The following is a 24,194-nucleotide window of genomic DNA, read 5'->3' on the forward strand; positions in this document are numbered from 1 at the left end:
GGCATACATCGTTGTGTCCTGCGAGACCGTAGTGAGATCTGGCACTGACCTGACTTGTGGCACAGTGGGCAACCATGTCTCCGGAGTAGCATCTGCTTCCGGCGGGGCTGGATTCGTCCAGCTAGACTTCGAGGGGGCTGCCCTGAGCCGCTCCCTATTCCTAGAATCGTAGTTCGTTCTCGAACTTTGCTGGGCCCTGGCATAGCTGCCCGTACCATCTCCATCATTCGCATGGCGTGAGCGCTCCCTTGGGTTGGAACGCTCCTCTCAATTGCTCCCATTTAGGATCGCGTCAATTTTCCGCATCATTAGGTCAGATTTGGCATCTAACCTTTTTTCCAGGCTAGTCATCGTATGGACGTAGGTATTATCATGATCGTTCAACAGTCGCTCGATCTCTCTTGTCATCCTCAACAGTCGCTCGATCTCTCTTGTCATCCTCTCTTGTCATCCTCATGTCATCGTTCAACAGTCAGCCTCTCTTTCCTCTGACTCCTTTATTGCCTGTGCCAGTCTCTCCGCCAGGCATTGATCGGTGTTGCGAATCAATCGAGCCTGATCAACCCTCGCCTGCGACTTAGTTCATCTCTCAAATTCTCTCGACCCTGGTGAGCTCTCTCGTCAACTTGATCTATTCTTTTAGTCATGTCCCGTCTCAGTTCATCCAGACCAGTCATTACGCCAGCAAACATGTCACTTATATCGCCAGTTGACCCCAATGGCGGGGTTAGCCCCAGAGAAAATGAGGTCAACTGCGGCTGCAACCTGGTACTTGATGACGCACCGCCTTTTTGTTTGCCCACCGACGTCATCAATCTGTCGAAGGTCGAGGATACTCCCAGGGTTATCCCATCAGACATAGACCTGGTCGCCGAAGTGGACAACGCTTTTCTGCTGATGTCGTTCCTCGGACACGGCGTGAAGTTCACATTCGGGTGTGTTATCTCCGGATGGTCATAACTGGAAGATAGACCTTCGGTTTGTAGTGACGCCCTGCGCTCATCGTACAGAGACTTCCAACTTTTCTTCGCTTTCGAACCCGTTTCTTCTTCACTCGGACTTATACTCCACATCATCGCGTTCTTGCTCTGCTTTGCCAGAGAAGAGTGTGTTTTGGTCGTTTGTGAAAAATCTTTTCTCCCTTTGTGACTCTTGGTCTCTGATTTGGACATTCCCCTGAACATTACTTCCTATCGAGGCTCGACCTCGGCACGCTCCAAGGCCTCCTCTGTCCTCTCGACTTCCTCCCGTTCAAGGTCCTCGCTCGGCTCAAAGTCGGGTCAAATAAGCGTTTGTTCCCCTTCGTCAAAAGGGTCCATAAGCGTCTCGCTCGCCGTTCCGGCCTCGGCGTTTCGCCCTTGATTGCCATGGAGGTTCTTCTCGCTTCTTAGTTTCATTTCGCTCACTGAAAGATCAACTTGACCTTTAGTCGATTCGTTATCAGCAAAAACGTCTGGAACGCTGCTAACCGAAGATTGGCTACGCCTAGTTCTAAATTTTCGCGTACTTCCCTTGCTCAGCCTGGGAATCTTAGTAGTAAATCCTAAGGAGTCCCTGCGCTGCATTCTTTGTAATAAACGGTAATGCTCGCACAAATTAATGCAATGCACACGTACCGCAAACAAGATCAAGTTAAATTACTTAACGCTGCCTACTCGATTCCGTTAGCATCAAAATGTCTCTTAGATTTCTTAATGACAATTCTAGTGACTCAGCTAAAGTTACACACAGGGCCTATTCAGTATTGATATAATGCTAACTCAACCCCGTTGTATAGTATAACAGTATCACAAAATTTTCACAAGACATAATCAATACACAAAACACAATCGACAATCAGATAAGAATATCCTACAGGTGACAGCAATCTTTCGTCAGTATCAATTTACTGCCACACTCGTATCAAGTCACTGCTTTGTTGAAATCAAACAATCTTCGGTAAAAAGCAGTGATGATTCAGAAACAGATCAATAAAACTTAGTCTTAAAGAAAAAGACTTCCCTCTATCGGAACGATCCGAAAGAACGAAGCCCAGGACACAGTCCTCTCAAGTGGGTGTGTCTCTGCCTAATACACCCACCGAGGTCTTCTTTTAGGTGTCCTGCGATTGCCCGAGCTGTCCTACTAAGTAGCTCAAGGCAACCTCTGATCGAAAAATTTCTAAAGTCTATGAAAAAGCTCCCCCACACCCGGAACGCTCCAAGTGCACGAGAGCAGGGAACAACTTTTCTTCTCAGGTGAGTGTGTATCTGCCTAATACACTCACCGTGGTCTTCTTCTATGTGTTTCCGGATTGCCGAGCTTTCCTATTAAGTAGCACAAGACAACCACACAACCCAAATCACAATCAAAAAAATTTTTGGTTCGGGTACTTCTGATGCACCCGATCTAAATCAAAAGTTGATCACAAATTTCCGGGTCAAATGGGTTCCTATGATCCTAATATGCACGCCCGTTGTTAGTTGACCTCTTTTCCCAACCCTAAATGGATATTTTCTGTTTCTCAAATTGCCCCAGAAGGTTTCCCCAAGTTTTCACTAAGGAGGGTTGCCAAGAGGTTTAAGCCACTCCGGAGGGTTACTTCGGAGGGTTGTTAAGACACTTAGCGTACTCCGGACGGTTACTTCGGAGGGTACCTTAGTTACCCAAGAGACCTCGGAGGGTCCCCCTTAACTCACTAAGGAGGGTCAATAACAGGCTTAATAAGCTCCGGAGGGTTACTTCGGAGGCTCCTTCCAAAAAATTCAAATTTTTGAAAAGGGCCTTCAACTAGCTTACGAAGGCGTCAAAACAAGCTAAATTTTCTATGAGGGACTGTTTTAACTTCTTCGGAGGGTCTCGTGGAAATTTTCCACTAAGGAGGGTTGCTAAGGGGCTTAAGTCACTCCGGAGGGTTACTTCGGAGGGTTTCTTAGTCACCCAAGAGACTTCGGAGGGTCCCCCTTAACTCACTAAGGAGGGTCAATAAGTAGTCAAAAGCGTCGACATATGGTACCAAAATTAACCCGATCGGTTGGCTAGTCTTTGAGAAATCGCCAAAAACGTGTTTGTCCAAATGGCCTTTTTTCACCACCTATATAGTTTCTGAAAAACTTTTTCCGCAATTCCTATTGAAAGTGCCTAAATTTAATTGAAACGAGCGTATTAGCCCTGTATGGCACTGGAATAATGCAAAAAACAGGACCAAAATTGGTTTGGAGACAAAAATTTGGCCAATAACTATCAAATTTGGACCCTCCGATTCCTTCCTTTTCCAATCCTTAAGTCGTTAGCTCTATCCACGGAGCTAATCGGAGGGTTACTCAAGAATTTTTCTGGCAGCCGAGCACGCTATGCTAGCACGCTCCCAAGACAAAAAAATTATTGCTCTAACTCTAAAAACTCAAAAACTCGATCCCCAAAACAGATTGACAAAATTCAGAAAATTATCGAAATTTTGATCGAACATTTTTCGTTTTTTCCAACTTCTACTGAGTCTTTTCTCACGCGGTTTCTTTAGTCAGGGGGATCGAAATACGTAGCTACTCTCTATGTAAAAGCTTTTTGCTGTTCGGAAAAGCTCGGATATCCAAAAATTTTGGGGTTCTATAGTTTGGTCGAAAATCGGTAATTTTCGACAAAATTTGGGTGCTTCTTGGGTCTAAATAGGAGATAGGTAATATATAATAAGGATAATAACCAATTAATAGTCGTTAATGAATGTTACTATACCCTCCTTTGCACCAAAATACCCGAATTAAGACCCTTAACGCGGAGATTTGTGATCGACGGAGGGTACAATCGGACCGCGCCAATCGTGCCCCCCACCACTTAAGTTTTAATGAAATAGTTCCCGAACGATACTAAAATTGTTTCAACGATACCCAACAGTCGTTGTGGACGTTGTCCCTGATGTCCCTGTTGAGTGTGGAACACGTCGGTCAGCTTGCCACTCTACCCTCCGGTCACCGTAACGTGCTTAAACGCTCAAATTACATTCAAGGGAGGGTACCCAACCCTTCAACAAAACACACAATCTTTCTATCGGAAATGATATAAATCAATCTGAAACAACAACAAATAGGAAGGTCAAATCGCATCTCGTCCGGAAACAACATATTAACTGTCACTTCATGTTTTTTTTTACTGTTTTTGGTCTTTTTTGGATTTTTTACTGTTTTTTGTACTTTTTTGTTTTCAAGTAAATTTTTCTTTTGGCTTTTTCTTGGTTATACACTAATTTTGTTTGGTTTTACGTTTTCTCTTTAAATGGTTTTGATCCCGGGACCTTGGGACAAGCGGGCTCATGACTTCCCACCTAACGCTCTGGCCCCCGGAATTTTCGTTGTTAACTAAGTTAAAAAGCTAAATAGTACTAGGCGGAGGGTACGCACCTTCCCCCTAGAACAATAAAGGTCATTAAGGCCTCTAGCTCGGGCTTACGCCCGGAGCAGAGGGTTCATCGCTGAAACGTTTGCTGATCATGATGGTCTCATGCCTTTAACAGGCCACCCAGGAGCGCTATGAAAACGTCTATGTAACATTCGCCCAAAAACTACACAGCGACGGAGAGTAGAAAAAGTACCTATTAACGACTGGCAGGCGTCAATTACCCTAATTTTACTCGTTTTTCACCGTCTCGACCTTGCCAGTTGATTTTCTGGTCTGTTTAGGGCCAAGTTAAAAGTTACTGTTTTTAGGCCAGCAGTCAAACGACTTTTGATCAGCTTTCGTTTACATGCGAGCACAACCACATAGCTGAGTCTCGGATCCTCAGACTACGTGATTGCTATTGAAAACACGGCTCGAATACCCTATTTTAATATGTTTGTGGTGACAGTTCTATATTAAATCCATAGATGGATTGACCCTTTCCTCTTCCTAGCTGCTCATATTTTAAAATACCAAATAATACCGGTGTCAATTCAGAGTTCTATGGCATCAGAGTACCCAAAAAGTTAGTTTTCTATAGTCTTTCACCATATAACAGTCTCTGGGGGACCAAGCCTCCGCTTCCGTGTTCTCCTCGAGATAACGTTGTTATCACTCCAAATTCGTGGCACGGGAGGGTACTGCTTTCCACCACCGAAGCGTCCTTTCCACCACCGAATGGTCTTATTGTGCGTGATTGCCACGATAAGAGGCTCCGTTTTTCTATCGTTCTCGTGTGACTGTTTTTCACTAGATTTGCTGTTGTTCTTTTTTTCTCAGCGTTTCTGGTCAAAATGGCCGTTTTTCGTATTTCTGAGAAATATCAACTTGACGATCGAAATTTTGAAAAAAGAAAGTTTCACGATCTTTCGTTCGACCCTCCTTTCAAGCACTTCTCCGCGTTAAGGCCTTTTCTCTCTGATTCGTGCTTCGTCCGGAAGGTTGCGCTGGCCAGTCTGACAGAATGGCACAGGAAAGCATCTGTTTTCCAATATTGATTGTTCGTTCTTTACGTTCCTAACGTCGATTTTTTTTTCAGGTTTCGTGAAGTTCTAAAGTTGTCAGGTGTGTTGATTTTGAAACGAACTTTTAAAAATAAGTAATCGATTTCAAAACAATGCAGTTTTTCTTTCAGATAACCTCGCTAATCGCCATAATTGACTTATCGTTCGGTCAATTCCTTCTGAATAAAATGCATCTTGTCGTAACTAAATTCGACGGCATTCTGGTCGGATGTCAGACACCTGATGATGCGCAAAGGTGCGAGAAAATCTGTTTTTTACATTTTTAATTCCTACCTGACTTTTCTCAAAAACTGCTCTATCCATTCGTCGAGTTTTTGCGTTAAATCGAATTAGCAGATTGTGTGAATCTTCTGGTGAATAGCTATTTTACCCCATCATGTGCGAATAGCAATTTTACTCCAGTATTTTTCAGCAACTTTCCCGCGATTATCACTCGACTCTTCTGATTGCTTTTTCTCGTATTTTCAGTTGTCTCGAGAAACTTGAGCATAATGGTCTCAATTTGAAAATTTGAAAAAATTACTTTTCTCACCAAAGTTAAGTTTAAACGTTCAGCTCGAGGTCAAATTTCCAAATATGACCGACCGGCTGAGTACAAGCGGCCTCGCCCACATATTTTTAAACAAATTTTTTATTCGCGGAAGAAGCAATTGTTTGCTTCGACCGTTTTTTGGAAGTTTTTTGACTACCCTGCCAATTTTTAGGTTAAGTGTTCGGGCTCAATCGAGAAACCCGTTTTTGGGAATGTCTGCTTTCGGACCTTTTCATTGCATAAAAAGTTATGGATATCGGAAAGTCATGTTATTGAACTTTTGAACGTTTGTTAGAGACTTTATGAGTTTCTTAGAAACTACCCTATCCAATCTGAAATGAAGGGTTCAATTGAAGGAACCGATTATGAGAACTTTTCCTATGGAAGCGGCGCCTCAGTATTTTTTGTAAGTCTTCGGGAAGAATTTTATTTCTCAAAAATTGTCACAACATTTTTCACCCTTTAACTAATTTATTTCCTCACTTAGGTGTTGCGCAAAGTCTAGTTTTTTAAACTGCCCTTTTCATCCCTTATCAGTGTAGCATTTTTCAAAAATATCAAACAGCTACCTCCAGACTTTTTCGACATATGTTTTTTTTATGTTAGTGTTCTATCGAAAGTGGTGCGAAGCTCTGCTTCGTCTCTGTGTGTAACATTTCTTTCAGCTAAAGATGTCATATTGAATAAAGTGATGTTTTGCCATCAGAAAAATGTGTCAAGTTTATTTCAGGTGGTGATAATGGAAGTAGTCCTTAAGCAGGAAGACTGGCTTGATGATGTTATTACTATGAAAGATTTGTTGACCGCGATGGATTGTGATGATATTTTGACTCAAAAGCAGCTCAGCGAAGATTGCACATTCATTGTCCAATGCAAGTGAGAATCAAATTTGCTCGTACCATAAATTGGAAACTACGTAAAATTTTAGACGGGGATGTAAATTTAGGTCTGCCAACTAGTAACTAATCGCTGAAGTAATGTATCATTCCACCATTGAATTGAGATCTTCATACTCGCATGAAACCTACAATCAGGCCAAAGACGAAATTTTTACACTGGTTTTTCTTGGAACACAGTTTTCATGGCAACTCGATGTACGGTTGAAGGGTGTTCCTTCTCAATTGTCACTCGAGGCATGCGTACTAGAGCAAGTTGAGTTCTCTAGAAACTGATGGGACTTGTAGAAGCTCATTGAAAAATTTGTGAAATCTTTCCGGGAAATTTTTTTAACCCTGATAACGATTTTTTTGATCTATTAAATCTGGCGATTACACTTGCGAAGCAAAGTGTTATGGTACGAACTTTCTTTTTTTTTCTGCAACCTAAGTGGCAAATATTATTGCGTTTAAGTCGCAATTATTGTTGCGCTTTAAATCAACATTATTTGCTGCACCGAATTGGCATGACAGCTTATGTATTGCACCTTTACAGCTAATTGAAATCATATGCTTTGACATTCGAATAGTTTAAAGTTAAGTTTTTTTTTATTTCACACAACATAACAATACTAAAATCTGGATTTCAGAAATTTTCTATCTCAATATATCTCGCAATTTTTTAAAATGCATAATTTCTACATAATGTGGTTTTATGATTTGCAATTTATTGCATGCAAAGTTTTATCTTTTGTATTTTGTGCTACTTTTGCTGCATCGAATACAGATTTATTAGCATATGTAGCTGCGTTATTGGTGGCTAGTTTTTGGGGAATTTAAGAATCAGTGGCTGAATGGTTAGTGCGTGAGAGCCAAATTTGCTAGGTTGCAGATTTTTGCTAATTCGAGTTTCTGCTAAGCCCCGAGTTTTTCCTAATTCGAGGTTTGTTTTCCTTATATCATTTGATAGAGCTGTTTTTTGGTCGTGCTCTCGCAAGTGTTTGCGAAGCGCAGCTTTGTCTCTGTGTATATTATATGTTTATGTTAAGTAAAATGCTGGAATGGCCCTATCCAGCTGGTGCGCTTTTTTCATAAAATATTTATTATTGAACTAATATAAAAAATATTACATACATTTGTACTTTCGAAATTACTTTCAGATGCCAAATTTTTTTCGAATTTTATTATCTTATCATCTCAAACTTCGTGGCAAAACTTATCTTAATACATGAAGGTCTAATTTTGTTATATAGAGAAATCTATACACTATCTTAAAACATGGTAAGCTCGGGCGCCGAGAAAAATTTCTGAACTTAACATCTTACCATCACACTGAAACATAACCATTCCCTATCTCAATACATTAGGAAACCTATTTCCTATCTTAAAACAGAGGATTTCTATTCCCTATCTTTAAACAAAGGTTGGTGACCGGATGCTCTATTCTCTATCTTAAAACATGGGGGTCACCAACCCCCTCCTCCCTGATCAGCTCACTCTTCTACTGCTCAATTGCTTTAACTTAATTGGTTTAAGTTATAACCGAAGATATTAAGTTTTTCCGGGGATCAACACGAGAAGATTGCAGTGATTAACACGCGGAATGAATTCAGGAGCAGGGAGCTAACATTAAGATTTTAGTCCAGAAATAGGTTTTGGCGTGGAAGAAAGAAAATGTCAATCCAAAAATTTATAAAAACGAAAAATTAATTTAAGGAAACGCTAAGTATGATGAAAATTATCAGAAGTTAAAGGGAAAAATTTTACGAAAATCAATGCGGAAGAATTAATTTTTTGCTTATTGACCGTTTTTGGAATCTTTTTGAGTACCCAGCCAATTTTTAGAGAAAGTGTTTGGGCTCAATCAAGAAACCCGGTTATGGGAATGTTGTCTGCCTTCACGACCTGTTTCATTGCAGAAAAAGTTATGGATTTTGGAAAGTCATATTATTGAACTGACCGTTTGTTAGAGACTTCATGATTTTCTTAGAATCTACCCTATCAAATCTGAATGGAAGTGTTCGATTGGAAGAACCGATTATGAGAACTTTTTCTATGGAAGCGGCGACTCTGTATTTTTTTTAAGTTTTTGGGAAGATTTTTAGTTCTCAAAAATTTTCACAACATTTTTTTCACAACATTTTTCACCCTTTAACTTATTTATGTTCTCACTTAGGTGTTGCGCAAAGTCCTGTTTTTTAAATTGCCCATTTCATCCCTAATCAGTATAGCATATTTCAAAAAAATACCAAACAGCTACCTCCATACTTCTTCGACTTGTGTTTTTTTATGTTCGTGTTCTATCGAAAGTGGTTCGAAGCTCTGCTTCATCTCTGTGTGTAAAATTTCCTTGCAACTCGATAAACGCTTGAAGGGTGTTCATTCACAATTGTCACTCGAGGCATAAGTACTAGAGCAAGTTGAGTTCTCAAGAAACTGATGGGACTTGCATTAGCTCATTGAAAATTTGTGAAATCTTTCCGGGAAAAGTTTTTAACCCTGATAACGATATTTTTGATCTATTGAATCTGGTGATTACACTCGCGGAGCAAAGTGTTATGGCAGGAACTTTTTTTTTCAACCTAAGTCGCAAATTTTGTTGCGTTTAAGTCGCAACATTGCTGCGCTTTAAATCAACATTATTTGCGACTTATAAGCAGCATTATTTGCGGCATGGCAGCTTATTTGATGGACCTTTACAGCTTATTGATAACATTTGCTTTGACATTCGAATAGTTTTAAGTTAACTGTTTTTTTTTTGTTTCAAACAACATAACACTACTAAAATCCGGATTTCAGGATTTTTTTTACAACATATCTCGCAATTTTTTAAAATGCATAATTTCTACATAATGTTGTATGTTTTGCAATTTATTGCATGCAAAGTTTTATCTTTGTATTTTGTGCTACTTTTGCTGCATCGAATACAGATTTATTAGCATATGTAGCTGCGTTATTGGTGGCTGGTTTTTGGGGAATTTAAGCATCAGTGGCTGAATGGTTAGTGCGTGAGAGCCAAATTTGCTAGCTTGCAGATTTTTGCTAATTCGAGTTTCTGCTAAGCCCCAGGTTTTTCCTAATTCGAGGTTTGTTTTCCTTATATCATTTGATAGAGCTGTTTTTTGGTCGTGTTCTCGCTAGTGTTTGCGAAGCGCAGCTTCGCCTCTGTGTATATTATATGTTTATGTTGAATATAATGCTGGAATGGCCCTATCCAGCTGGTGCGCTTTTTTCATAAAATATTTATTATTGAACTAATATAAAAAATATTACATACATTTGTTTTTTCGAAATTACTTTCAGATGCCAAAATTTTTTCGAATTCTATTATCTTATCATCTCAAACTTCGTGACAAAACTTATCTTAATACATGAAGGTCTAATTTTATTATATAGAGAAATCTATACACTATCTTAAAACATGGTAAGATCGGGCGGCGAGAAAAATTTCTCAACTTACCATCTTACCATCACACTGAAAAATTACCATTCCCTATCTCAATACATTAGGAAACCTATTTCCTATCTTAAAGGAATTCTATTCCCTATCTTTAAACAAAGCTTGGTGACCGGATGCTCTATTCTCTATCTTAAAACATGGAGTTCACCAACCCCCTCCTCCCTGATCAGCTCACTCTTCTACTGCTTAATTGCTTTAACTTAATTGGTTTAAGTTATCATCGAAGATATTAAGTTTTTCCGGGGATCAACACGAGAAGATTCCAGTGATTAACACGCGGAATGAATTCAGGGCTCTTTTTCCTTTTCCCCCCCACCTCACATAAGCGTCAATTTTACGGTGTAACGAGGGGTTTTACAAGGTTAATTATGAAGACCAAAAATGTTTGTCATGGCCTAATTAGCTCGCATGCCAATTTTTGTAACATTCGGATAAAGTGAACAAAACTTCACTAGTAAAATTTTGCAGGTGGGGGGGAAAAGGAAAAAGAGCCGAATTCAGGAGCAGGGAGCTAACATTAAGATTTTAGTCCAGAAATAGGTTTTGGCGTGGAAGAAAGAAAATGTCAATTCAAAAATTTATAAAAACGAAAAATTAATTTAAGGAAACGCTAAGTATGATGAAAATTATCAGAAGTTAAAGGGAAAAATTTTACGAAAATCAAAGCGGAAGAAGCAATTTTTTGCTTATTGACCGTTTTTTGGAATCTTTTTGAGTACCCAGCCAATTTTTAGAGAAAGTGTTTGGGCTCAATCAAGAAACCCGGTTATGGGAATGTTGTCTGCCTTCACGACCTGTTTAATTGCAGTAAAAGTTATGGATTTCGGAAAGTCATGTTATTGAACTGACCGTTTGTTAGAGACTTCATGATTTTCTTAGAATCTACCCTATCAAATCTGAATGGAAGCGTTCGATTGGAAGAACCGATTATGAGAACTTTTCCTATGGAAGCGGCGACTCTGTATTTTTTGTAAGTTTTTGGGAAGATTTTTATTTCTCAAAAATTTTCACAACAGTTTTCACCCTTTAACTTATTTATTTTCTCACTTAGGTGTTGCGCAAAGTCCTGTTTTTTAAATTGCCCATTTCGTCCCTGATCAGTATAGCATATTTCAAAAAAATACCAAACAGCTACCTCCATACTTCTTGGACTTGTGTTTTTTTATGTTCGTGTTCTATCGAAAGTGGTGCGAAGCTCTGCTTCATCTCTGTGTGTAAAATTTCATTGCAACTCGATAAACGCTTGAAGGGTGTTCATTCACAATTGTCACTCGAGGCATAAGTACTAGAGCAAGTTGAGTTCTCAAGAAACTGATGGGACTTGCATTAGCTCATTGAAAATTTGTGAAATCTTTCCGGGAAAAGTTTTTAACCCTGATAACGATATTTTTGATCTATTGAATCTGGTGATTACACTCGCGGAGCAAAGTGTTATGGCACGCACTTTTTTTTTCAACCTAAGTCGCAAATTTTGTTGCATTTAAGTAGCAAATAATGCTGCGCTTTAAATCAACATTATTTGCTGCACCGAATTGGCATGGCAGCTTATTTGATGGACCTTTACAGCTTATTGATAACATATGCTTCGACATTCGAATAGTTTTAAGTTAACTGTTTTTTTTTTGTTTCAAATAACATAACAATACTAAAATCCGGATTTCAGAATTTTTTTCACAAAATATCTCGCATTTTTTTAAAATGCATAATTTCTACATAATGTGGTTTTATGATTTGCAATTTATTGCATGCAAAGTTTTATCTTTTTGTATTTTGTGCTACTTTTGCTGCATCGAATACAGATTTATTAGCATATGTAGCTGCGTTATTGTTGGCTAGTTTTTGGGGAATTTAAGCATCAGTGGCTGAATGGTTAGTGCGTGAGAGCCAAATTTGCTAGGTTGCAGATTTTTGGTAAAATTCGAGTTTCTGCTAAGCCCCGAGTTTTTTCTAATTCGAGGTTTGTTTTTCTTATATCATTTGATAGAGCTGTTTTTGGTCGTGTTCTCGCTAGTGTTTGCAAAGCGCAGCTTCGCCTCTGTGTATATTATATGTTTATGTTAAGTAAAATGCTGGAATGGCCCTATCCAGCTGGTGCGCTTTTTTCATAAAAATTTTTATTGTTGAACAAATTTAAAAAGTATCACATGCACCTTGTACTTTCGAATTTATTTTCATCTGGCAAATAAAGTTTTTATTCTTCCCCTGTTTTTGTTCGTATGGACCCAAATACCGTTTCAGTGCCCAAAGTGAAGTTTTGAAACCAAGTCTCAGATACAAATGCGAATGGCACTTAACGCTTACTTCATTTTCTAGCTCGTGCCTCAACCTTTTCCGGTCTCTGCAGGTCTACTTTGAGCACAAAAAACAGTGCGGAGATGAGGAAATTGATGACGAGGATGTCAATTTTGGGCAGAATGCGACCTCACCTACCGGAACTCACATGCAGCTCCCACATTCCACGGTCACAAGTTAGTGAAAATCAGTGTTTTTTCATTAATCAGACAGACGAACCGAAGAAAAAGATGGATGTTATCTTCTAAGCTTTTCAAGGTCACACGTTACATTCTCTATGAATTGAAGTACTTGAATTTGACTCTTTTTATGCTAGCCATTTTAATTTCTGCTGAAACGGACTTCAAAAAGGCAATTTCAAGTAAAGAATTTCGCAGAATTTTAGCTAAAGAGTTTAGCATACTAAAACATAGACGAAGAAAATAACTGATTGAAATGTTTGAGGTCATTTTTTTTTACAAATATGGAAACTGTAAAGACTCAATTTGGAGTGGGTATAAGCCTTTTTCGTGACAAGAATCATTGAGAAGGGAAAGTAAGTTTTTATTTCAAAATTATTTTGTCTGTTTTTTAATTACCATTTTTTTGTAATATTATTGTATGATTAACAGATATGCAATTTTTTTTAGACAACCAGCCTTTGCTTGAAGATTTACCTGAACCAGCTGACTTTCCGCAGACACAGTCTCGCTACAGTTCCCAGTTCCCATTTAGTGAGCGCATTCAGAAAAGCACGCAAGACTCTAGAGGCGACACTGTGATGTCTGCATCTTCAGGTAAACGTAGACTTTTGATACCAGATCGTTTTTGGAACAGAAAAAATTAAAGAAAAAATGCAAATGACCTTCTTCACACCATTTTTGCATGCAAAAGCTAATTTTTCAGACAAAGTATGACTCAAGGTCACCTGGAAAAGTTGCTCAAAACTGGCAGGTACAAACCGGATTTGAATTATCCGGCCAAAATGAGCAACCATTGGAAACTTCAAACACGTTTTTTTTCGAATTGGGTTAAAATTAGACAAAAAATGAAGAGTAAAACATAGTAAAACATAGAAATTGCTCAACCAGTTTTAACCAGAATTAATATGGTGCAATTTAGTTTATGAGTTTCGGAACCAAAATTTTTACGTCAAGAATGGGGCATTTTGGATTTTCCAAGTTAATCAAAAATCACGCTAAAACTACCGAGTTAATTGAGAAAAAAGTTATATCAAAAGGGGCATCTTTTACAGCTCAAAAACTTCTAGAAGTTTAAAATCTCCAAAATTTGCAAAAGATGTGATTGAACCATATTAATTTTGATAAATCTTATCAATTAATGTTTCTGTTTGATAAAAAACAGGTATTATGAAAATGTATAGGATCGGGTATTTTTTGAGACGCTTTGGAAAAATTTCTCACTTTTTTTCAAAAATTTAGCTTCTCTCAAAAGCTACTCTGCTGATTTTCCAAAAAGTGGTAACAATGGAAAGTCCGCCCCCTCCCCTGTATGCATACTCCCCTAATCTCTTTTTACCTTACCCCACTTTCTCTAGCCTTCGAAGAAGTGTGTGGTGGAGTTTTTGACCCATGATTTTGGATTTTTTTCTTACATTTTCTCGAAAACTACTCTTCCAAATCTGAGATTTTGGTTTCAATGGAAAGAAACTTTTTGAATTTTTGAAACTTTGAAACTTTTCGACTTTTCTCAAAAAACCCTCCCAAATTTGAGCTTTTGGTTTCATTGAGTAGAATGGTTTGTGGGAAGCGCCGCTGCATAAATGATTAAGCCTAAATTTTTACACAAGTTTTGACCTTCCGGAAAGTCAAGTTTTCGTTTTTTTGACTGTTTGTTAAATCTTTTTGACTTTTCTCGAAAACGACCCTCCTATATCTTAGGTGTTGATCGAATAAGTAGAAAAGTTTTTGAGAAGCTGCGCTGCTTAAGTGGTTACGCCTAAACTTTTTAGTCAACAAGTTATGAACCTCGGAAAAGTCAAATTTTTGACCGTTTTTGAAAACTTTTTGACTTTTCTCAAAAACTACACTCTAAAATCTGAGATTTTAGTTTCAATAGGTTTAATGGGTTGTGAGAAGCTCCCTTGCTTAATACAAAAAATAGTGAATCTCGGAAATGTCAATTTTTGACAGTTTTTCTTAAACTTAATTATTTTTCTCGAAAACTACCCTGCCAAATCTGAGATTTGGTTTTAATGGGTAGAACGGGTTGTGGGAAAGCGGTTACGCCTAATTTTTTTTACACTAGAAGTTAAGACCCTCGAAACGCAACCTAGAGGTGATAAATGTCACTTGAAAAAAGACTAAATTTGCGTTGCTAATATAGAAGTTATGAGAAAAAATCGGAAAGAAAAATAACCCTTGCCTATCAAAAGCATGAAAGAAGAAATAAATGCCATACGTAACTTCGATCACGACGTACGGCATTCAATTCCTTGAGTCGACCAAACGGATAAGTACACTTGCGAGAGTATGCGTCTTACACTAGCAAACCAGGCAATTGCTGGGAACTAGAGTTAAGTGATTTGAATAACGTAGTCTCTGAAATACATATTTAAGAGATTGAACGTATGCTCTGAAATAGTTCCTCTTCTCCTTATATAGCCATTATTAACACTTACCTAGAACTTAAACAAAAAATTAAATCGGTCGTGAGTAAACGTTCTTAACTAAATGCTTCAATTTTTCTTCTGAGAATTTTTCGTATCTTATGAAGGAATTCTTACTCTGGTCATTCGAGAACCCATGCCATGCGATCCCATTTTCAACAGCATCCATCCATCATTTTAAACAAATAGTTGAGTTCAAGCACTTAGCCAGATTATCAATTTCTCAAAATGCAAGTTTTCAACATCCGCAATAAGTTTTCAATCGCAGTGAATGGTTTGTCGAATGAGCAGAAAAAGAAGTCATTCATGTGATTGGAAACATTCTCAGCAAAAAAACGGATAGACCCGGATAAACTAGTTATTTCGTGAATCCAATTTTTGATAATACCTTAAGGGTTGTTGAGATCATGTCCTTACAGCCGATGTAAAAATATTGATGAAAGTTCAAGTAAAAGTTGTCCAACAAAATGATAGTTGAAATTAGGCATTTCCGAGAGTAAAACTTGAAGCGTTTTTTTTATCAACAAGTATATCTACTGAATAGTTTTCTCAAATTGGATTAATTCCTGTCAAAAAAATCAATCGCAAGGAATTGTTGACTTTCAAAGAGGTTTCAGATAATATTTTTCCAAAAATTATTATTATTTTTTTTTTTCAATTTTTTTTTTCGAATATTGTTTTTTTTTTAATATCTAGAAGTTACAATTTGTCCGGTTGACTCCGACTCTAATGTAATTTTTCCAACGCTGTTAACTGTATTTTTTCGGTCTATTAAGTGTCTCCTATTTGCCCATATTGCCAACAATTTGGAATTATTCGCATAATAAAGCTACTATCGTTAAAAGTTCATCCTTGATTTGTTTTCAGCGAGTAGTGATCTTCGCGACAAGATTCGAAGAGACAAACGCAACAGCGAAAACACAGGAAGTCAAATTTCAAATAGAGAGCAACCAAATTCCCAGTCGTTTGCCGTTTCGACTGAATTGCAAGAAAATGATTATACGCAACAAAAGTTACCTGACGACGATGAATTAGTAAATGTTGTCGATGATCCGCAACAGTTTGCTTTGAGTGAAAGGTCAAATTTAAGCCCGGGGTCAAGGTTACATTTCAATGGAGGTTATGCAGAGCTAGTCGAATGTCCAAACTGTTCCGAACTTTTCCCTTCAATGCACGAGAAAGACCAACATTTAAAACTTGAATGTCCTGCTTTAGTTCAAAGAGCAGAAAGTAATGATAAGACGACTGTAGTTGGAGCCGAATCTGTAAATGAGGAACAAGATGAGCTTAATACATTAGTCTCGACCTTGAATTTCTCGGGGAAAAGAAAAAATCGGTTCAAATGCAACGACTGCGAAACTACCTTTAGTAACAGAGGCAGTCTAGTTCGTCATAAATCAGTGCATAAAATAAACAAAGGTAAACAACCGTATGCTTTGGAGTGTTCCTATTGTCACAAAAGGTATGCAAATGAACGCACATTAACTAGGCACCAGAAATTTGTCCATGGTTTGCATGAGTCTATGGGTCTTGGCGCTTCAGTAGCAAAAAACTCGCTGAAAAAACCGCTAGTTGATAGATTCAAACATAGCAGAAAATTAGCAAAAGGAAGAGAAAATCGAAAACCAAATGTCGAGGACTCAGTTGAACAAGACGTGAACGATTTACTACAAGATCTCGAAGGTTCCGATGGCGAAAAAGCAACGCATCTTCACAAATCGAAAACTCCGGGAGATGTTATAACAAATCGAATATCAGATGTAGAATTGTCCATTTATGTTGACATAGAAACCAAACAGTGTCTTATCTGTCTGGGGCGATATGCGACGAAAACTCTAGTTCTGCAACATATTAGATCGGTACATGCGGATAATATACGTGCCATTGAGAACAACATCGAACCGCCGAACGAGAAAAATGTGAATTCTCAGAAAGAATTAATAGAACAATTTCCAACAGAGGCGAATAATATTCTAAATACAAGTACGAAACGAGCTTTCAAAGCGATCGAAACAGTTGATTTGGAATCGCCGTGTGTATCAGATCAAGAATTCAGCGAAGATTTTGAATCAAGTAAACTGACTTGTGCAATTTGCGGAAAGAGGTTTGATCTAATAGCTGATTTTGAAAAACACGTAATGCTGCCGCATAAAATTGAAATAAAAAAGCGATAATGTGTGGCGTTTATGTAGTGTTAGTATATTGGTTTGTCAATTTGAAGTTGTGTAGAAATTTAATTTAGATTGTCTCTGAAATTCTGAATTAAGCCAGTTAGAAGAAACAGGAAATTTCCAAAATATTGTAACATTTCTTGCAGATAGTCAAGCTCTTTTTCTCACTGTAAACCAATTTATGCAGCAACGACACAAGATTGGAGTGGTAACACAAAAGCTGTATGCCCGCTTGAACTTTCCTGGGTACGACCTTTAACCTGGCGGAATTTCACCAATAATTTGAAATATACTTAACCGGCAACAAACATAATTGTCGCTGAGTAGATGAAAAAACAAACTAGATTAAAGGCATAAATTGCTTCACACGAATTTTCGAAGCGTACCGAATGTTTGCAGCAGTGAAGAGATAAGTAGTAAATGTTCGATTCTTGGAAATTCTGATTCAAGGAAGTACAGAAGTGTCAAAAATTTAGCTTAAAAACTGCTGATTTAAACTAACCGGGCGAAACAAATAAAAAATGAAACTTTAACAAATTTTTCTCAAAAGGGCCTCATTTAGGCAACTAATTATGAATTAGGAACCTATTATTTCAACTAGAGAAGCAATATGGTTGAACGTTATTACTGAAACTCGAACCGAACAATTTGTCCGAAAAAAAAACAGTTTCCAGTCGATTTGTTTGCGTGGAATATTCGCAAAAACTACTGGGACAGTTTTTTGAATAAATTAGATCAAACTGATAATTGATATAGTAAATGACCGTATTTTGACCACCAAATAAAAAAAATTATGAAATATTTTCCTTATCTATTCGTTTTTAGCCAATTAAAAAGCCTATCAGCTTAAAGTGTTCACACCGGAGGAGTCAGTTAACATATTAAAGACTGAAGTCACAAAAAGAAGTGCTCATTTATCTGGTGATACTTTTGTAGCCGCAAAAGAATTATATCTGGCTGACTTATGCTATTATTTTATTTGGTTTAATGGTGGCTAGTGTTAAGTGATTGTTGAGCCATCATGGCGCAGATGCTAAGAAGTCGAGATTAGACACTTTACCTCCAGATTAGATAAATCCTAACTCTTTCTTTTTTGACCTTTTCAGAGCTAGTATTTTTGCCGTTTCAGTCCAGTTTTTTACGTCAGCGTGTGTTTTAAGATATTTGGTTGTGCTTGCAAGAGCAATTTCATCTCAGTGTGATGTTCGCTCCTGGATTCAATTTAGTTCAGCACTGAGTGTAAGATTAATTTGTTCATCCAAAGTCTTTTTTATGGTAAGACAAAAGATTCAATGAAAAAAATCAATTCTGTGAAAATTATACTTGAAAATCAACCAAAATTCTTTTTTTTTCAAGGCAATGAAAGTAGCGCTTAAACTACAAGTTATTTATGCATACCGTTCTTCATCGTGTTTGCCCAGTCATGCTTCACACCTGTTTCTGATTTAATTTACTGCTTACCTGCAGAATAAAAAAATTCTATTAGTCCGGAATTTTAAAAAAGCCAATCATTAAGTCTTCTCGAATGTTCAATTTTGCTTAAGATTTTCTGTTGCCTTGAAAAGGGGAAGTCGGCATGTTTAATTTTGTACACGAATCAGTCTGAGTATTTTTGTTTTAAGAATTCTATTTTGGAAATTAATTAGTGTAACTGATTGTTACAAAAGTTTGCAAAAGTACGTTGTACTGAATGTTTGAACTGTGTTTATAAGTTTTCTTTGCTGGGAAATTAAGACCTCAAGCAGTTAACACAATTCATGGGCAGCTGCGGAAGAACACTGACATAAAAATGGGAATTTTCTACAATTGCTCTTTCCACGTTCTTACTGGCTAACCAAAGTAAACTCCAAAAGGAAGTACGCAAGATACCAATTTTGTGCGTCTCTTTTAATGCATCAGTTGTAATATTAAAGTTTTCAGCATTCTTAAATTGATACTTTTTTGTTCAGACCATTGTAAATGGGGAAGAACTTTGTTTTAGGTTGTTTTTCTTTCTTTTCTGGCAAAATTTTGTACCACAATTTGTCATCGGACTGGCTCGAGTGATATATCATATAGCCCGAATAGACATTGTTCGAATGACGTTCGAAGTTTGTCGAAAAATCTTTCAGTGTCTACTTTTTCTTTGATCTTCTCTGCTGTTTTGGATTCCCCGAACAAATAGCGAAAACACTGTTTAACTCAAACGTGCTCCAGAAATAGGCAACTCCACAGAATCCGCAACAAACTATGCCGAATGCGGAACAGTTTGTGGATGAACAAATAATTAAATATGTGTTTAATAAACTTAGGCTGTCGGGTTATCCGCAAATTGTAATTGGAAGGAGCAAATTGTAAGGAGAATCCGCATAAATTTTAGGAATTGGCTGAAATTTGCGGAATTCGGAACAATTACTCATATTCGCTCGTTGTGGAATACGCAACAAAACTAAATTGCCGAAAAAATTTACGTTGCAGGTATTTGTACGCGGCTCGGAATTTTTGTTTGTGGAATCCACTTACATTTTTGAACATGTCTTTTGATTTGTCTCTTGAATACACGAACATACAGACACAAAATTGTGTGTCTATCTAGTGCACAGTTTGGCCTCGTAATAATTTCAATCGAGCAAAGCGAGCGAGTAGGTCTAATATTAGTCTTGTAATAATTTTCTAAGTATTATTCTTCCAGTTAAGTGTCAAATCAGTAAAAAAATTAGTTCTCGATATGTTTTAAAATCTGTTTTAGAAATATAAAAATTAATAAAACTATTGTTTCTCTGCAATTTATTCAAAGAACATTTTGTAATTTTTTTGAAGTTTTCATATCGTTTTTCAAAAAAAACTGCTATCAAATATCAAATGACTTCGCTTCCCCTCATGTTTTGAATAAATATCAACACAAAAATTATTTCTTTGTGTTTTTTTAAAACTGTGGCCAGGAATTTCTGTGCAAGTTGCACAGCAACCGGTTATCCTGGATCAGATCGCAAGTTTCTGTAAAACACTTTGTTTGCGTTTAAAATGCGTTCAACTTGTTTGGTCTCCATTTCATAATATAAAGACCTGCAAAAGTTTGATAGTTAGATTTAATTAAAAAGAGCAAACAATTCAATTCAAAAATTTTACATGCAAAACCTAAAAAGTTTTCAGGCAGAAATTATGTCTGAAGTTCCGTTTAAATTTAACGCTTGTATGCTCTTTTTGGTTGAACTGTTTGCTCTTCTGAGTAGCGCAATTTTGGAAAAGACAGAACTAATTAAAATGAATGCTTTTAACAGAGTTATTAGACAAAGTTTCAGTTTTTTGAATTAATTTTGACCTTTCAGCTTGAACTAATTAGAGAAAGATCTTTCAAAGTTTCGCGTTTGCTTTCTTCCCGCGATTTATGTGTTCTTTTCTATTAAACAATTGCTTGTCAGGTTGCTTCCGAATAAAAACTGTTTTAAAGTCTAGTGCTTGAATTTGTTTTAACAAACTGACATCTGAAATAACGCAATCATTTTGGTTTGCTCTTTTGACAGTTCGAATGCAATTTGGTTGTAGCTTTATTTCTGTTTCACTGTCTCAAGGTCAGAATTATGTCAAAAATCTAAGACAATTAAAGAGCTATATAATAAGTTGCAAAAAGTTGGAACAGAGAGAATTAATTAAAAAGCTGTTAAAATTTATCGGACATCTTATTTAAAAAATTCTGACATTGAGACAGTAAAATGGTGTTAAAACTACAATCGGTTTTTCAAAACTGCATTTGAACTGACAAAACAAATATGCAAAATGATTGCGTTTCTTCTGATAAAAGCACTTTCTTCTGATGCAAAAAAGCCTAAAAGCCATTTTTTGTCGGCTTTCACATAAAAAGCCGACAAAAAGTCATCTGCGAAACTTCCAAGGTTTATTTACAAATTGACATTAACTGTGCTAAGAGTAATCTTCCAATTTTGTAAACAGTTTTTTCATGGAAATTTTTTTTTAGTTAGGTGACTTTGAGGCGTACTTTTCGTCTGAAAAATTAACCTTTGCATGTCAAAATTATCTAAACTATAGCTCATGCCAAATTGATGGCAATATTTTTTTTCGATCAAACTGTTCAGTACTTTGTTCAGCTTGAAAAAGTTTTGATAGATTTCGGCGTGGTTGTTAAATGCTTAAGCGTTGATTATCAGGCTTGATTCTTTTCGATTGTTGAGATTTGTACATGCTTCATTTTACAGAAAAAATTGAAGCCAATTTTTTAATATCAAAGAGTTTAAGTCGATTACACTTTATTTATTTTTTTCAATAAATTGGTCAAATTCATTAGCTTTCCTTTAAATAGCAGAAGTTGTATAGCTTTATGCCTTGGACTTCTGCTGAACATTTCAAATGGTCTAAATCTCTTTATCTGGACTCCTTTTTTGCCCAGTTTTCACAAAATAGAGAAATTTCAAAAATACAAGTCGGTGTTATGTCATGTGCGGGTCGTCTGGGCGAGTTAATTGCGGCTCTCGTGATTTTATTTTTCTTCTATAATGTTAAAAATCGCAAATTACATTTTTGTCTAGGTTGCTTGGTTAATTCAGTGTGTAGCATGCTGTTGGGTGAAATTACCCGAATGTTTCCAACCGATAACACTTCTTATATGATTTCTACATCTTTAATTTGGTTCCTACAAGGTCTTGGCTCGGGCGTATTTTTCTCCTACTCCGGTGTTCATGAGATGTTTCCGAAAATGAAACCTCAAAAAATTAGAAGAGTTAAAGCTGCTCAAAAATTAGGTGCTTCGTTGGGACCACTTTTAGGAAGCTTCCTTAACAAAACAGGTTTCTTTTGGCCATTGAGATAATTCCTAAATCTTATCTGAAAACTAGACTAATAATATAGTTGAATTATTAGTAAAGTTTAATAAGTAGATATGGATCAATGAATAGAAGGTGACTATAATCTTGCAATAGCTAACGAAGAGTGAGTCTTAGTTTTTAGCACAATCGAGCTGTTAGAACAATCGACATGATTGACAGGTCTTTAATTATTATTATCCAAATGATCTCTAACATTATAATAATATGGTATACAGTTCACTCATAACGTCCTCTATCCTAGGTGGTCAACTCACTACCACCACTTTTCCCCCTCTAGAAAATTTCAACAACGTATGAAATTCACTCACAAGTTCAAAATGAACAAATTTAGTCAGTCATTAAGTTTTAAAGTTTAAATGTCATAGAGTTTTTTTTTCCTTGTGCTTGTTCCAACTTGCTAGACGTGAATGTTGGTCTCTTTAGTCTCTTCCGCGGTGATGGTGACGGTGTATTTCCTGATGACGATGGATCATCCGTTTTTCCTTCCTTGCTCTGTAAAGTATTTGACCTCTCCGTTTCTGCCGTTTTCTGATTTTCCTCCGAATTGCCTTGCGTCTTTTTCATCTCTGTTTTTGGTACTGCAGAAATTGGACAGTTCGTTCTTTCTATCGCCTGATTCGTAACTTCGCCTCTTTTGTTGCGATTGGTACTATGGAAATTGGGCATTCTTCTGTCAATTGTGCATCTGGTTTCTTTTCTGCTGGTGGTACCACCTGCAACTCGTGTTCTAGAGAACTGCTTGATGACATAAATAAATCGATTACTCCACCGCTTGGAACTTCTTTTGGTACGTTTGGCGATGCTATGTATCTGGAAGCTAAAGTTGGCGGATTCTTTTTCGCTATCTTTGTCAATGAGGAGTATAAATTCATCGTCTTGGCTTGCAGTCTGCTCAATGTCTCAAATGGCCTGTCCAATGTCCTGAATGACCTTTCCTTTGTTTTCCGTGTCTGAATTCTCTGTTGACGTTGAAACCGGTGAAACATCTGGTCTTGGCAATATGTGAACTGGTCTGTTTGTTCCAATTGAGCTGCACTGGTGTAATGGTTTCCTCGGTGTGCTTGCGGCTGGTGTCTTTTTAGCTAAATCTGAACAAAATGCTGACTTGAATTTCGGTTTTAGTGATATGTGGTTTTTCCTAATTACTTTCCCGTTTTCAGTGATGCAAGTAATTTTAGTAACCTTGATAAATTTCCCATTAAAATGCTTGAATAAAGGTCGTCCCGTTTTCCTGTCTAAAAATTTCCTATATACCACTACTTTCTTCGGATAGTGAATGAGATCGAATTCTAGGCTACTTGTTTTTGTCCTTTGCACTGGCATCTCCTGTTCTACTCTGAATCGTAGCGTTCATTGGTTCAAGTCGCTTCTGAGGCTTGCTGCTAGTAATGGATTTCTTTCTGTCAGTTTTTGCAGCGCCTCGGATCCTTTCTTGTGTGTGAGGTGTCTTTTGTGTGATTTCCAGTATGATGCTGCTTTTGCCAGATTTTCTAATGCCCTAATGCTATCTGGCTCTTCCTCAGTTTTCTTCAGTTTTGGTGACACGTCTCGGCTTGCCATTCCCTTCTTCATCACCTTCGTTCTTGTTCTTGGGTCTGCTGATTCTCGCATTTCCTCCGGCTTCAGTAGGGATCTCTTCAGTCTCTGTTGATCTAGATTTAAAGAACAGATTAGTTTATCCCTAAAGTTAGACCGTTCTGTTTTCGGTTTCCGTCCATAATGAAGCTCGAATGGTGACTTCTTAAGATTGCTGTGACGTGATATTCGAATATCTTCCAATTTTGACTTGATTGCTGTTTGTATGTCCTCAAAATTTGGATCCAATTGCATTGTGCCTAGTTTTCTTTTTGTGGTTTGAATACAGCTTCCTACTAGCCCACACCCCGGGTGGTCTCCTACTGGACAAAAAAAATGATTTTTTCCCTCCGATTTACAAAATTCTGCTAGTTTAGCATTTTCAAATCCCGAATTTTGGTCTGTCCTTAAATTCTTCGGTATGCT

The 24,194-nt window shown here is 37.3% G+C and overlaps 1 protein-coding gene across 2 annotated transcripts in view; it reads left to right on the top strand.

Annotated features, from left to right (window-relative positions):
- LOC134855244 (zinc finger protein 260-like) overlaps positions 1-17,457 on the top strand; it is a 400,784-nt gene extending 383,327 nt beyond the window's left edge. Inside the window, exons 2-5 of one of the 2 annotated variants that reach the window (XM_063871709.1) lie at positions 6,696-6,843; positions 12,616-12,770; positions 13,224-13,370; positions 16,070-17,457. In XM_063871709.1, coding sequence (XP_063727779.1) covers positions 6,707-6,843; positions 12,616-12,770; positions 13,224-13,370; positions 16,070-17,376 — 1,746 coding nt within the window. In that variant the 5' untranslated portion in view covers positions 6,696-6,706 and the 3' untranslated portion in view covers positions 17,377-17,457. Of the gene's footprint in view, positions 1-6,695; positions 6,844-12,615; positions 12,771-13,223; positions 13,371-16,069 lie in introns of those variants that run through there. The other variant, XM_063871710.1, reaches the window with a different exon arrangement.
- Positions 17,458-24,194: the final 6,737 nt, after the last annotated feature.

The sequence above is a fragment of the Symsagittifera roscoffensis genome, chromosome 10 (assembly GCF_963678635.1).
Source record: "Symsagittifera roscoffensis chromosome 10, txSymRosc1.1, whole genome shotgun sequence".
Taxonomy (NCBI): Eukaryota; Metazoa; Xenacoelomorpha; order Acoela; family Convolutidae; genus Symsagittifera; species Symsagittifera roscoffensis.